Source organism: Ranitomeya imitator, chromosome 5, assembly GCF_032444005.1.
Source record: "Ranitomeya imitator isolate aRanImi1 chromosome 5, aRanImi1.pri, whole genome shotgun sequence".
Lineage (NCBI taxonomy): Eukaryota > Metazoa > Chordata > Amphibia > Anura > Dendrobatidae > Ranitomeya > Ranitomeya imitator.
The window spans coordinates 234,336,722-234,353,468 of NC_091286.1; the positions used below are offsets into that span (position 1 = coordinate 234,336,722).

General features: G+C 45.6%; 1 protein-coding gene across 3 annotated transcripts in view; it reads right to left on the minus strand.

Annotated features, from left to right (window-relative positions):
- Nucleotides 1-16,747, minus strand: part of PDE7B (phosphodiesterase 7B) — a 562,290-nt gene that overhangs the window by 9,786 nt on the left and 535,757 nt on the right. For all 3 annotated transcript variants that reach the window (XM_069725979.1, XM_069725978.1, XM_069725977.1), the window contains 4 exons: nt 14,097-14,228; nt 12,946-13,037; nt 10,060-10,204; nt 202-298 (listed from right to left, as the gene is read on the minus strand). In XM_069725979.1, coding sequence (XP_069582080.1) covers nt 202-298; nt 10,060-10,204; nt 12,946-13,037; nt 14,097-14,228 — 466 coding nt within the window. The remainder of the gene's footprint in view (nt 1-201; nt 299-10,059; nt 10,205-12,945; nt 13,038-14,096; nt 14,229-16,747) is intronic.

The window sequence follows — 16,747 nt, forward strand, 5'->3', positions numbered from 1 at the left end:
GCCAGAGTCTCCTGTGAGCAGCTCATCCCATCTATTGCTTTATTACAGAAATGAATAGAAGCTATGGTAATTCACTTTATTCTGGAGTCTTGGCTTTGTCCTCAGAGGATCTTTTAACCTTTTTTAAAAAAATGGCTGGGAGTTATTGGTTTGGCTCAGCAATGCTGGACACGTTGCTGTAAATTTCCGGCAATGTCTAACCTTGCCTGTAGAATTCTTCGCAGACTCTCTCACTCCATTGCTTGCTCAGCTCCCACACACGGCAAGGATTGCAGATGTCAGCACACTTCAGGGCAATCTGAAAGCACAATTCAATTCAGTAACAATGAGGTGTATAATATTCACTAATCATATGTCAGGTCTCAAAATTAATGTAACTGAATGCCCCATCACATTCTTTGTACCACGATATACAGTACTCTATGGCTCCGAGGTCATAGTAACATTTTGCAGGAACTGGCTGTGTAATAATTGGATGTAGCCTAACAAAAATTGGTGCACGTAAGTAATGGTCCATCATGCTAAAGCCAAATAAGATTTTTGGGCATGTCAGGGAAAGACAGATATTGCCAGTATGGAGGCCATACTGTGTACACCATGGCTCTATCATCTCCATTCACGTGAATGGCTATGTCGGGGTTCTTGTGGGATTACCACGCTTTCCAATGGAAACCCATATAATCTGCCCATGGTTTAATGTGAACCTAATCTGAAATCAGTCCATTCAGTGAATCTCTGCAGATGTTGGTGCCCTTTTAATGACATTTTATACTGGTATGTGAAAAAAAAGAGAAAGGCTTTGAATCATTAAGATTGTTGTTTCTTACGTATGAGGGGCGTGCAGGAATAAGGTGCATCGGATTCATTAAGAGGTCTTATCAGTGGGGTGTACCTCTGTGCACCTTGGCACAAATGATACTCCAGTCAATAAAAAATGGAGGCAATATTAATGAATTTGACCAGTGGCCACGCTCCATCCCACCTTGGCCCATCCCTAGATCTGCCCATTATTGCAGTGGCAGAGCTGGCAGAAACTGGCGTGTAAATGCCTCTGCCTCTCTCTCTGGTGTAAACACTTTGATGAATCAGCCCCAAAGTATTACAACCCCTGGCAAAAATTATGGAATCACCGGCCTTGGAGGATGTTCATTCAGATGTTTAATTTTGTAGAAAAAAAGCAGATCACAGACATGGCACAAAACTAAAGTCATTTCAAATGGCAACTTTCTGGCTTTAAGAAACACTAAAAGAAATCAAGAACAAAAAATGTGGTAGTCAGTAATGGTTACTTTTTTTAACCAAGCATAAGGGAAAAATTATGGAATCACTCAATTCTGAGGAAAAAATTATGAAATCACCCAGTAAATTTTCATACCCAAAAATAACACCTGCATCAAATTAGATCTGATCATTAGTCTGCATCTAAAAAGGAGTGATCACACCTTGGAGAGCTGTCACACCAGGTGGTTGACAAGAATCATGGCTCCAACAGGAGAGATGTCAATTGAAACAAAGGAGAGGATTATCAAACTCTTAAAAGAGGGTAAATCATCACACAAATGTTGCAAAAGATGTTGGTTGTTCACAGTCAGCTGTGTCTAAAATCTGGACCAAATACAAACAACATGGGAAGGTTGTTAAAGGCAAACATACTGGTAGACCAAGGAAGACATCAAAGCGTCAAGACCGGAAACTTAAAGCAATATGTCTCCAAAACAGGAAATGCACAACAAAACAAATGAGGAACGAAGGGGTGAAAACTGGAGTCAATGTCTGTGACCAAACTGTAAGAAACCGCTTAAAGGAAATGGGATTTACATACAGAAAAGCTAAACGAAAGCCATCATTAACACCTAAACAGAAAAAAACAAGGTTACAATGGGCTAAGGAAAAGCAATTGTGGACCGTGGATGACTGGATGAAAGCCATATTCAGTGATGAATCACGAATCTGCATTGGGCAAGGTGATGATGCTGGAACTTTTGTTTGGTGCCGTTCCAATGAGATGTAAAAAGATGACTGCCTGAAGAGAACATGCAAATTTCCACAGTCATTGATGATATGGGGCTGCATGTCAGGTAAAGGCACTGGGGAGATGGCTGTCATTACATCTTCAATAAATGCACAAGTTTATGTTGATATTTTGGACACTTTTCTTATCCATCAGTTGAAAGGATGTTTGGGGATGATGAAATCATTTTTCTAAATGATAATGCATCCTGCCATAGAGCAAAAACTGTGAAAACATTCCTTGAATATAGACACGTAAGGTCAATGTCATGGCCTGCAAATAGTCCGGATCTCAATCCAATTGAAAATCTTTGGTGGAAGTTGAAGAAAATGGTCCATGACAAGGCTCCAACCTGCAAAGCTGATCTGGCAACAGCAATCAGAGAAAGTTGGAGCCAGATTGATGAAGAGCACTGTTTGACACTCATTAACCCCTTCCCGACCTGTGACACAGCGTATGCGTCATGAAAGTCGGTGCCAATCCGACCTGTGACGCATATGCTGTGTCACAGAAGGATTGCGTTCCTGCGGGCCGGGTCACCGGGGTTAATGAAAGTTCACCCGACCCGCAGGTGCAGGGGGACCTATACTTGACCCCAGGGGGGGTGGCTTTGCCCCCCGGGTCTACGATCACCGCTGCTGACTTTTTTTTCACCCCCCTCTGATCTGATTGGAGCTAGCGTCCATGTGACGCTAGCCCTCCAATTAGATGTGGAGGGGCGGAGAAAAACAATGTCTGCCTCGCTCCTCAGCTTCATCCCATCCGTGGAAGCTGAGGAGCGAAGTGCCTGACTGCCCACCTGTGCCCCCAGACACCGTGATCGCCGCCGCAGCCACCGCACACCTCTTCACTGTGTCGGTGCCGCCGCTGCCACCGCCTCCCCCACTGCCACTGCCAGTACCGCAGCTGCTGCTGCGGACAGGTAACTCCCCTCTCCTGTCCTCCACTCCCCCCAACCTCGGCTCCCTCCCCCCTGCACACTTGATCGCCCCCCTGCTCCGGTGATCACCCCCCTGCCCCCCTTTGTCACCTGCAGCTGCAGTGATTTTCTGCTCTCCTACCGCCCCCTGTGCCGGTCTGCCTCTCCTCCCCTGGTGATCACTCTCTGCAGTGATCACCACTAATCACCACCCGCCCCCCCCCTGATCACCCCCTGCCCCACCTAATCACCCCCTGCCCCCCCTGAACACCTGATCACCCCCCTGCACCCCTTTATCACCTGCTGCTGCCTGCTCTGTTTTCTCCTCTCCTACCCCCCACGCCTGTCAGCCCCTCCTCCCCTTGTGATCACCCTCTTTAGTGATCACCCCCTGATCACCCCCAACCCCCCCCCACCCCCCTGATCACCCCCTGCCCCCCACTGATCACCCCCTGCCCCCCTTTATCACCTGCAGCTTCTGTGCTTTTTTCTGCTCTCCTACTGCCCCCTGCGCCTGTCAGCCCATCCTCCCCTGGTGATCACTCTCTTCAGTGATCACCGCTAATCACCCCCTGCCCCCCCGATCACCCCCTGCCCCACCTAATCACCCCCTGCCCCCCCCTGTCCACCTGATCACCCCCCTGCCCCCCTTTATCACCTGCTGCTGCCTGCTCCGTTTTCTCCTCTCCTACCCCCCACGCCTGTCAGCCCCTCCTCCCCTAGTGATCACCCTCTTTAGTGATCACCCCCTGATCAACCCCAACCCCCCCGCGCCCCCCCACCCCCCTGATCACCCCTTGCCCCCCACTGATCACCCCCTGCCCCGCTTTATCACCTGCAGCTTCTGTGCTTTTTTCTGCTCTCCTACCGCCCCCTGCGCCTGTCAGCCCATCCTCCCCTGGTGATCACTCTCTTCAGTGATCACCGCTAATCACCCCCTGATCATCCCCTGCCCCCCTGGTCACCCCCTGCCCCCCACTGATCACCCCCTGCACTCATTTATCACCTGCAGCTGCTGCACTAATTTCTCCTCTTACCGCCCCCTGCGCCTGTCAGCCCCTCCTCACCTAGTGATCACCCTCTTCAGTGATCACCACTAATCACCCCCTGCCCCGCTGATCACCCCCTGCCCCCCTGATCACCCCCTGCCCACCTGATCACCCCCCTTTATCACTTGCTGCTGCCAGCTCCATCTGACGCTGCATCTCCTCAGCCCCTTCCTGCCCCCCCGCGCCTGACAGCCCCCCGCGCCTGACAGCTCCCCCGCGCCTGACAGCCCCCCGCGCCTGACAGCCCCCCCGCGCCTGACAGCCCCCCCCGCGCCTGACAGCCTCCTCCTGCAGAATAGTTTCACCAAACACTCGCACATACACACGCACACGCAACACCATAATAAAGTTTAGTTTTTTTACACACGCACACACCCCACACACAATGTCCCGTTCATCCCAGTCATCAAGGCTGTACTCAGCTGAGGAGGCATATTCCTTTCTTGCCTCCGAAGCTGATAGTGAGGGAGAGGACCCCACTTTTCTGTACTCCTCCCACTCTTCCTCCTCTAGTGACACGGACTCGCCACCCCCAAGATGTCGCAGGACGAGAAATCGTCCGCAGTCCAGGGGAGGAGAGCCCGAGCCCAGGGGAGAAGACACACAGCCAAGAGTAAGTAACCCCCAACCTAGTGCTAGTCACGCCCAACCTAGCACTGGTGCCCCCGTCTGGACCCCCGTCCCTGAAAATTTTGCTCCACGGATTCCTGATTTCATTCCCCAATCAGGAATCCAATTTGAGACTGCCAACCTCCAGGAAATAGACTTTTTCAAAGTCTTTTTCTCGGAGTCAATCGTCAGTCTCATGGTGGAGCAAACAAATTTGTACGCCCTGCAATTTTTTTCCCAAAACCCAGTTTCATCATTTTCTCCTTGGAGTCCCGTTGACTCTGCAGAAATGATGAAATATTGGGGACTGGTCCTTCACATGGGGATTGTGAAGAAACCAGAAATTCGCCAATACTGGAGTACTGATATTTTATATCAAACTCCAATATATGGCATGGTTATGAATCGCAAACGTTTTGAGGCGATTCATAAATTTCTCCACTTTAGGGACAATACGGACATCCTTCCTCGCGATGACCCGAATTTTGATAGGCTGTTCAAAATTCGGCCAGTTATCGAACACTTCAGCAACAAGTTTGCTGAAGTGTACATTCCCCAAAGGGAAATTTGTGTGGATGAATCCCTCATCCACTTCAAAGGGAGGCTTCAGTTCCGTCAGTACCTGCCAAGCAAAAGGGCGAGGTACGGGATAAAACTCTACAAGATCTGTGAGAGTACCTCAGGGTACACTCTCAGCTTTAGAGTTTATCAAGGAAAGGACACAAGGATCCAGCCCCCAGAATGTCCACCTGGTCTGGGAGTGAGTGGGAAAATAGTGTGGGATTTGGTCCACCCACTGCTTGATAAAGGTTACCATCTGTACGTTGATAACTTTTATACAAGCATCCCACTCTTTCAATCCCTCTCTGCCAGAGCTACCGTCGCTTGCGGTACCGTGCGCAGAAACCAGAGGGGTCTCCCTTTGTCACTAATTGAGCAGGCTCTCCCAAAGGGTGAGAGCCGGGCCCAATGTAGTGGCAACATGCTTGTGGTCAAGTTCAAAGACAAAAGGGACGTCTTTTTCTTGACAACAATCCATGGTCCCGGCACCACGGCCACCACCGTTCGAGGTACCCCAGTACAGGTCCAAAAACCGGACTGTGCCCTGGGGTACAACAAACACATGGGGGGAGTTGATCTTTCTGATCAAGTCCTCCAGCCCTATAGTGCCATGCGGAAAACGAAGGTGTGGTATAAAAAACTGGCTGTGCACATCGTACAAATGGCACTGTATAACGCATACGTGCTATCACGATGTGCAGGCCAGACCAACAACACCTTCCTTCAGTTCCAGGAGGCGGTGATAAAGGCCCTGATGTTTGGAGGCGAGGAAGGAGCGGGCCCCAGCACCTCTGGAACTCAAGTTTCCCGTATGGTACCAGGGCAACATTTTCCCAGAGAGGGGATAAGAAAAAGGTGCCGAGTGTGCTATAAAAGGGGGACAAGAAAAACAACTCGTTTCCAATGTGAAACGTGTCCTGACAATCCTGGACTGTGTTTGAATGAATGCTTCAAAATTCATCACACGTCCATTGACTAAACACATCCTGACATGGACTCACCCACACCAGGCTGACATACACAACACCCGCACACCAACCTGACGTACACTATACCACACCACACACCAACGTGACGTACACTACGCCACACACACCAACCTGACACACTACGTCAGGTTGGTGTGTGTGGTGTAGTGTATTTCAGGTTGATGTTTGGTGTAGTGTATGTCAGGTTGGTGTGTGTGGTGTAGTATACACCACACACACACACCAACCTGACGTACACTACACCACACACACCAACCTGACGTACACTACACCACACACACCAGCCTGACATAGCGTGTCAGGTTGGTGTGTGTGGCGTTGTGTACGTCAGGATGGTGTGTGGGGTGTATACTACACCACACATGACGTACACTACACCACACAACAACCTGACGTACACTACACCACACACACACCAACCTGACGTAGCGTGTCAGGTTGGTGTGTGTGGCGTTGTGTACATCAGGTTGGTGTGTATAGTGTATGTCAGGTTGGTGTGTGTGTGTACTACACACACACCAACCTGACGTACACTATACCACACACCAACCTGACGTACACTACACCACACACACCAACCTGACGTAGTGTGTCAGGTTGGTGTGTGTGGCGTTGTGTACGTCAGGTTGGTGTGTGTGTGTATACTACACCACAAACACCAACCTGACGTACACTACACCACACCAACCTCACGTACACTTTACCACACACAAACCTGACGTACACTACACCACACACACCAGCCTGACATAGCGTGTCAGGTTGGTGTGTGTGGCGTTGTGTACGTCAGGATGGTGTGTGGGGTGTATACTACACCACACATGACGTACACTACACCACACAACAACCTGACATACACTACACCACACACACACCAACCTGACATAGCGTGTCAGGTTGGTGTGTGTGGCGTTGTGTACGTCAGGTTGGTGTGTATAGTGTATGTCAGGTTGGTGTGTGTGTGTACTACACACACACCAACCTGACGTACACTACACCAACCTAACGTACACTATACCACACACCAACCTGACGTACATTACACCACACACACCAACCTGACGTAGTGTGTCAGGTTGGTGTGTGTGGCGCTGTGTACGTCAGGTTGGTGTGTGGTATAGTGTACGTCAGGTTGGTGCATGTGGTGTATACTACACCAAATACACCAACCTGATGTACACTACACCACACCACACACACCAACCTGACGTAGTGTCAGGTTGGTGTGTGGTGTGGTATAGTGTATGTCAGGTTGGTGTGTGTGTGTGTGGTGTATACTACACAACACACACCATCCTGACGTACACTAAACCACATACCAACCTGACATATACTACATACTTTCATTACGCAACGTGGCCGCTAATGATTGGAGCTAATTTTCCATTCAAAAAGTCAAATGGCGCTCCTTCCCTTCCGAGCCTTGCCGTGCGCCCAAACAGTGGTTCACCCCCACATGTGAGGTATCGGTGTACTCAGGAGAAATTGCCCAACAAATTTTAGGATCTATTTTATCCTGTTACCCTTGTACAAATTAAAAAAAATTGAGGCTAAAATAAATTTTTTGTGGAAAAAAAAAGTACTTTTTCATAATTACGGATCAATTTGTGAAGCACTGGGGGGTTCAAAGTGCTCACTATGCATCTAGATAAGCTCCTTGGGGGGTCTAGTTTCCAAAATGGGGTCACTTGTAGGGGAGCTCCAATGTTTAGGCACACAGGGTCTCTCCAAACGCGACATGGTGTCCGCTAACGATGGAGATAATTTTTCATTCAAAAAGTCACATGGCGCTCCTTCCCTTCCGAGCCTTACCATGTGCCCAAACAGTGGTTTACCCCCACATGTGAGGTATCGGTGTACTCAGGAGAAATTGGCCAACAAATTTTAGGATCCATTTTATCCTGTTGCCCATGTGAAAATGAAAAAATTGAGGCTAAAAGAATTTTTTTGTGAAAAAAAAGTACTTTTTTATTTTTACGGATCAATTTGTGAAGCACCTGGGGGTTTAAAGTGCTCACTATGCATCTAGATAAGTTCCTTGGGGCGTCTAGTTTCCAAAATGGGGTCACTTGTGGGGGAGCTCCAATTTTTAGGCACATGGGGGCTCTCCAAATGTGACATGGTGTCCGCTAAAGAGTGCAGCCAATTTTTCATTCAAAAAGTCAAATGGCGCTCCTTCCCTTCCAAGCCCTGCCGTGGGCCCAAACAGTGGTTTACCCCCACATATGAGGTATCAGCGTACTCAGGACAAATTGGACAACAACTTTCGTGGTTCAGTTTCTCCTTTTACCATTGGGAAAATAAAGAAATTGTTGCTGAAAGATCATTTTTGTGACTAAAAAGTTAAATGTTCATTTTTTCCTTCCATGTTTCTTCTGCTGCTGTGAAGCACCCGAAGGGTTAATAAACTTCTTGAATCTGGTTTTGTGCACCTTGAGGGGTGCAGTTTTTAGAATGGTGTCACTTTTGGGCATTTTCAGCCATATAGACCCCTCAAACTGACTTCAAATGTGAGGTGGTCCCTAAAAAAAATGGTTTTGTAAATTTCGTTGCAAAAATGAGAAATTTCTGGTCAAATTTTAACCCTTATAACTTCCTAGCAAAAAAAAATTTTGTTTCCAAAATTGTGCTGATGTAAAGTAGACGTGTGGGAAATGTTATTTATTAACTATTTTGTGTCACATAACTCTCTGGTTTAACAGAATAAAAATTCAAAATGTGAAAATTGCGAAATTTTCAAAATTTTCGCCAAATTTCCGTTTTTATCACAAATAAACGCAGAATTTATTGACCTAAATTTACCACTAACATGAAGCCCAAGATGTCACGAAAAAACAATCTCAGAACCGCTAGGATCCATTGAAGCGTTCCTGAGTTATTACCTCATATAGGGACACTGGTCAGAATTGCAAAAAACGGCAAGGTCTTTAAGGTCAAAATAGGCTGGGTCATGAAGGGGTTAAGTCCATGCCTCAGAGACTGCAAGCTGTTATAAAAGTCAGAGCTGGTGCAACAAACTGCTAGTGATGTTTTGGAGTGTTTTTTTGTTTGTTTGTTTTTCATGATTCCATAATTTTTTCCTCAGAATTGAGTGATTCCATAATTTTTCTCCTATGCTTGGTTAAAAAAAGTAACCATTACTGACTACCACATATTTTGTTCTTGATTTCTTTTACTGTTTCTTAAAGCCAGAAAGTTGCCATCTGAAATAACTTTAGTTTTGTGCCATGTCTGTGATCTGCTTTTTTCTACAAAATTAAGCAACTGAATGAACATCCTACAAGGCCGGTGATTCCATAATTTTTGCTAGGGGTTGTGTAAGAATGATACCTTACTGACCAACCAGATATATATCGCTGCAAACTTTCAGGGCACACAGGTCTGGATAAAAATATTTAGATAAATGGCCCTTGAAATTACAATGCCCCCTTGGTAAAGCGGGAATAAAATAAGACTTTTGACCTGTGACAGGTCCTCTCAAGGCAGCTATTCAGCACATGTGCAAATTCAAAAGGTTCTGCTGCCTGTATCTGCATGTGCGATTAATGTTTTCAGTGCTTGCACAAAAAGGACAGAGCAGAGGAAGTGGTTATATGAGTAAACCACATGACCACAGCCATCTTAACTATTATGAACGCTTCAGTGCCACCATCCATAACTTAAAGAGGTTGTTCACTACTTTTACATTGATGACCTATCCTTAGGACAAGTCATCAATCTCTGATCGGCGGGGGTCCGACACCCAGACCATCCACTGATTAGCTGTTATCAATGTCGTATGGGGGTTTTTAATGACTGTTTAAGTCAGAACAGGGCATTGTACAATTTTGGCTAGCAAGTGTCCCACCAATAGTCAAATTGTTCATTTTGAAACTAAGGAAGCAAAAAAATGCATGCTTTAGACTAGGATATAATTTTTACCTGTAACATAAAATGCCGGTGGTCTGTGTCTGTTAGAATGAGATCTTTATTTTCAAGGTGACCTTTAAAACGACTTAGAAATTCATTCTGACGATTGATGTCTGTCGATAAGATTAAAGAACCCAATTGTTGTTCAATATCCAGCCTGAAATAACAACAAATGGTTAGAGTGATCAAAGACAAGCAACAAATCTCCATGGCAGAGCTCGTGTCTCCCTACATGAAGTGTAGCCCCATGTGTTGTGGAATGGATTATAGTGGGCTGTGTAGTCTAGCTGGGGAACTAGACCACCTATGGACAAGAGTGGAGCTGTTTTGTGGACAACTCTATAACTGTTTTTTATAATGCTATCATTAGCAGTCATTCTGACTGAGCTTTAGGGCTGGTACAGAGGAGCATAATATACGGACATGCATTAGTCGCTTCTGTGTTTCAGCTGGGACTCACCCATTCAAATGTATGAGTGTGCAAAAAAAATCCGATTCCATATGGATCGTATGTATTGCACCTGAATTTTACGGCTATATTGCCGATATTAACCTAGGCAATAATAATCTTTATTTATATAGCGCCAACATATTCCGCAGCGCTTTACAGTTTAACAGTATCAAACACAACAGACATAAGTAACAACGTTAACAATATAATAATTAAAGCAAAATAAAACGACCCTGCTCATGAGAGCTTACAATCTACAATGAGGTGGGGGAGATACAAAGCACAGGTGTGTATTTACAATGATGTACTTACAATGATGGTCCAGCCATCTTCAGAGGGTGGGGGATAGATGGGGATAGTGAATGGGCTACACACACAAACATAAAATTACTTTTATTAGTGAACGTGGTAGGTTGCTCTGAACAAATGTGTTTTGAGCGAGTGCCTAAAACTATGCAAATTGTGGATGGTCCTAATATCTTGGGGTAGAGCATTCCAGAGGATTGGTGCAGCACGGGAGAAGTCTTGGAGTCGGGAGTGGGAGGTACGGATTAGTGCAGAGGTTAGTCGAAAGTCATTTGCAGAGCGCAGCGGTCGGTTAGGCCGATAGACAGAAATGAGGGAGGAGATGTATGGGGGTGCCGCACTGTGGAGAGCTTTGTGGGTGAGAACAAGTAGTTTGAATTGTATCCTGTAATGAAAGGGCAGCCAGTGTAATGACTGGCGAAGAGCGGACGCGTCTGAGTAACGATTAGCCAGATGGACAACCCTGGCTGCTGCATTAAGGATGGACTGGAGAGGGGAGAGTCGTGTGAGGGGGAGGCCAATTAATAGAGCGTTACAGTAGTCCAGACGGGAGTGGATCAGGGCGACAGTGAGGGTTTTTCTTGTTTCCATGGTGAGAAAAGGGCGGATTCTAGAGATGTTCTTTAGGTATAAGCGGCACGAGCGGGCAAGAGATTGTATATGGGAGGTGAAGGAGAGATCGGAGTCAAACATAACACCCAGAAAGCGTGCCTGCAGCCGGGGTGTTATTATGGTGCCACCCACGGAGAGGGAAATGTCAGATTTAGGGAGGTTAGTAGATGGCGGGAGCAGAAGAAGTTCAGTTTTGGAGAGGTTGAGTTTCAGATAGAGAGCGATCATGATGTTGGAGACTGCAGACAGATAGTCAGTGGCCTTCTGTAGTACAGCGGGGGTAAGGTCAGGGGATGACGTGTATAGTTGTGTGTCATCAGCATAAAGATGATACTGAAAGCCAAATCTGCTGATGGTCTGTCCAATTGGGGCCGTGTAGAGGGAGAAGAGAAGGGGGCCAAGGACTGAGCCCTGAGGTACCCCGACAGTGAGAGGAAGAGGAGAGGAAGTGGAGCCAGAGAACAGAACACTGAAGGAGCGGTCAGAAACGTAGGAAGAGAACCAGGAGAGAGCAGTGTCCTTAATGCCTAGTGACTGGAGCCTAGAGAGTAGGAGAGGGTGGTCAACAGTGTCGAAAGCTGCAGAAAGGTTGAGAAAAATGAGCAGAGAGTGGTCACAGTTACGTTTTGCTGTCAGAAGGTCGTTGGTCACTTTGATGAGTGCAGTTTCAGTTGAATGTAGGGGCGGAGACTGGACTGTGAAGGGTCTAGGAGGGAGTGAGTGGAGAGGTAACGAGTAAGGCGGGAGTATATCAGGCGCTCCAAGAGTTTAGAGATGAAGGGGAGATTGGAGACTGGTCTGTAGTTATTTGGGCAGGATGGGTCGAGAGCGGGTTTCTTTAGTAATGTAGTAATGATAGAGTGTTTGAAGGAGGAGGGGAAAATGCCAGAGGAAAGGGAGAGATTAAAGATTGTAGTTACTGTAGGTGAGTTGTGATGGTTGGAGAGGGAGAATGGAGGAGGTGTGAGGGAATAGGGTCGGTGGTGCATGTAGTCGGACAAGATGAAGAGAGGAGCCTGGAGACTTCTTCTTCTGTGATGGGATCGAATGTGATGAGTGAGCCAGGGGAAATGCAGGGAGGGATGGGAGTCACTGAACTTGGTGATTGGGAGCCGATTTCCTGACAGATATTGTCTATTTTCTCTATAAAGTGGGAGGCCAGGTCATCAGCACAGATGTCTGTGATAGGGGCTTGTGCTATCATGTATATTTTAAAGTGTTGATGTATAAATTCAGATGCCATACCAACATAAAATATGGACACAGGGATGGAACGTGCATGACAATAGGGAAGAAAGTTTCTGATTGAAAATTGGATAATTTTTCATATGCTTCATACAGTTTCTATGTATTTTCTTTTTTTCTTTCTTTTTTTTTTTACAAAACTATAACCCTAAATACTGTATGAGGATAAAATGTATGAAGGGATGAGCATAGTATAAGAAAATGACTTTGTGCTTAAAAGTATTCTTCTTTATATTTTAGGTAAATGTATAAATATTAAAGTTATGTGGTTTCATAATACTTACGTGATTTCCTTTGACAAATGTGCAAATAGCCTTGATTCTCTCAGCATACCTACAGTGGACCTCCAGTGGTGGTTCTCTAAAACTGATGTGTTCTAGTGTAGGAATGCAATAAAATAAATGTTAGAAAATAAGAATCATGGGATACTATCAATATAAGCTAACCTAGTGTCTAATGGTTCCCCCCACTAAATATGATAAATCAATTATCATTGCTATAGCTTTTCTACTCCCCAATCGCATGACTATATTATTACGTATTACCAAGTTCAAGTGACTCAGTCAGTGACGTATGCTGTTGTCAAGCTCTGGTGTGGCCTTACCTATAATGAAGCCATGATGTTTGGAGTCCACATCTACTATAAGTGGCCCGTTTAATGGGCTTTTCCAGGCTAATGATATTGATGATCTTTTTGACACCTGGCACTTGCATGGATCAGCTGTTTACAACTGTGGGGGTGGCTGGATGTAATCAGTGTATGGAGTAAGAACAGCATAGCTGTGTAGTGACCGTTCAAGCGAGTGGAAACTGAGCAGCGGTAGCCGAGAATGGCCTCTACACAGTGAAGAGACACTGTTTACATCCGGCCATCTTGGGAGCAGCAAACAGCTGAGTAATGGGATATTGATAACCTATCCCAGGGACAGATCATTAATACTGAAGGTCTTGAAAACCCCTTGAATGGAGTAGTTTGATAGATTCTGGGACTGTTTACAGAAAATAATAGCGATCCCAATGACACTCTTCTTATCACTGGAGAGGTTGTTTCAAACCCAACTGGCTCCGTAAAGTTTGAGCCAAACATCTGTCCCACTAGACCAATGTGGGAGATATATGAAAACTGTCTAAAAGAAAAACTGTCTTTATTGCTCTATCAACCAATCAGCTATAACTTTTTAAAAGCAGAAGAAGAAATGAAAGCTGAACTATCATTGGCTGCTTTGGGCAACAAAGACCATTTTTCTTTTAATCAGTTTCCTAATTCTCCCCATTGTGTTAGATTTTTCTATTCTACAACAGATTAGTGCTATTAGCTATTATTCTAACAGAAAGGATACTTACACCCTGGTATAGCAGACCATACTTTCATATCATAATGAAAAGACAATTAAAAGGCTAAAGCCCCATTCACATGACCCAAACAGATGTTTACCTGGTACATGCTGGCAAGATGGTGTTTAGTTTTGATCAAAAATGGCTGGTTTACTCCTGGGTGATCCACATCGTGTGCAGCTGCTGCCAGAAGCCCAAGCATTATATCCAGAGGAGTTAGATAGCTGGCAAGCTGGATGACATAAGTAGAGGTTTACTTTCTACAGACGTAGCAACCATCCTTACAAATATTACTTAAAAGGTATAAAAACCCTGCATAAAACAAGTCTGATGCATTAACTGTTTTTACAGAGGAAATTGGTCTGACCTTAGCCATTAATTGGGCCTCTTTCATAACTTACAGAAAAACAAAAGGTCCATAAAGATCACAAATCTAATGGGTCATCCTACAGTGTCATCCATCTTTTATATAATAATTAAATTACAGAATTTAAATGGGTTGTTCACTTTCAGGAAAGTGGGCCCCACAGTGAAAAATATTTAAAATAACAAACTCAGCAGGTACTTGCCCTCCCTAGGTTCAGTGCTGCCCCCCTGCCTCTCATCTGCTCTTGGTGCTTTGGCTGTGGCGGTGACATCACGTCAACGGTGCGCATCATGGCTCTAGCCAATCACGGAGCTCAGAGGCGCGTGCTGTGGACCTCGGCACAGCCACTGAGCTCATTAAGTGCCAGAGCGGTGATGCATGCAGTTGACGTGTTGATGCTGCTGCTCCAGATTCCGTAGCCAAAAAACTGAGTCTAGAGCAGCAACTTGGTGCTGGCGCTGGGTTCAGGCAGGGTGAATACCGGCTGTGTTTGTTATTTTAGGTATTTCACAAAGTTTGGGATCCATTTTCCTGAAAGTGCACAAACCCTTTAAGGGTATGTGCGCACATTGTGTTTTTTTTGCATTTTTTTCTGCCCAGTTTTGTCACAAACCCTGAAGGATTTCCTAGTGCCAGCAAAGTGAATGAGATCCCTGAAGTCTCATGCACATGTTGCTTGCAGACGATTTAAATCTACATAAAGTCAATTCTTTCAGTGTTTCTGCTGCAGATTTCACCCACACTATTGAGTGGAGGAAAATCTGAAAAAAAAAATGCAGTAAAAATTGGAATATTTGGAGCCGCTTTTTGCACCAGAACTTGAGCACATGCCGTGAAGTGTTTTTTGATATTTTAAAAATAAAGTACCTACAGATGCGTCCTTTTTAAGTTGTCTCTAATCCTGGCATATCCCCAAATGTATAGTATAAGATGGTAAACATACATGAAAAAATTGTATATGGTGGGTAACTCGATGAATGCTATCTAATGGCCATCATCAAAGGTTCCCATCATATTTTTACTTATTTTTTTACTGAATGGGATGATAATCTATTGAATTAAAAGCTTGACAAATTGTATAACCTCATATAGTTTAAGAAAAGCTGGTTGGATACATCTGTATAAATGTTTGATTGCAGTGAGGACAGGCATGTTATAGGGACATCACACAACACTGGCAGTATGGCCATGTGCTGAGTGTGAGACTGGCTTCCAGAAGCATTTCACCTACAGACAGTACGGACTAAGTGATACGTCATACTGTATTTGAACAATCTGCACACAATTTTTATAGGGAATCTGTCACCGGGTTTTTGCTATCTCATCTGACAGCAGTGTAAACAAGACCGTGGATGCAACGGCGCAGAAGATAAAGACATAGTGGTAACGTATCCAAAGATTATTTATCTAACACAACGGTTTAGGTGATTAGAATACAGAATTAAGAAGGATTGAGAAAAGAATGCAGAGAAGTATTTTACAATGGCAATGTATGCTCCTTTTTGGGGATGGGATTTGCCATAACAATTCTAACAATGAAAACTCCATCTTACAAGGCAACAAACAATAATCTTCTAATACCCTGCTCTATAGTGTGTCACAGTGAGACTCGTACTCTTCACCATCGTCTCTTAGTACGTCGGCAGTAACAATCTCAGTACAGGCCCTATGGGAGTCAGTGTTACTACTCCGTTAGGCTGCAAGTCTCTTATCAACTATTCGCGTCAGCGATGCTTTTACTCCGGCTGCTTCTGTCTACTGACGTGTAGCCCCATGTCACTTCTGTACCGTAATTTACACTGCAGCCGTTCCCCTGATTGGCTCCCCTCTCTCGAGTTGTCTCAATCCCTCTGGTCGGCTCTCTCGTCCTTGAATCTTCTGATCAGCTCTCTCGATTCCTCTGTTTAGCTCCCTCTTCTCAATTCCTCTGATCGGCTCTCTCGATTCTTCTGATTGGCTCCCTCTGCTCAATTCCTCTGATTGGTTCTCCTGCTCTCTCGATTCCTCTGATCGGCTCCCTCTGCTCAATTCCTCTGATCGACCCCCTACCCTCCCTTCGTTTCCTCTGAATGGCTCTCTCGATTCTTCTGATAGGCTCCCTCTGCTCAATTTCCTTATTGGTTCTCTGGCTCTTTCGACTCCTCTGATTGGCCCTCTCGATTCCTCTGATCGGCTCCCTCTGTTCAATTCCCCTGATTGATTTTCTCGCTCTCTCGATTCCTCTGATTGGCTCCCTCTGTTCAATTCCTCTGATCGGTTCTCCCGCTCTCTCGTTTTCTCTGATCGGCTCCCTCGCTCAATTCCACTGATTGGTTCTCCCGCTCTCTCGTTTTCTCTGATCGGCTCCCTCGCTCAATTCCACTGATTGGTTCTCCCGCTCTCTC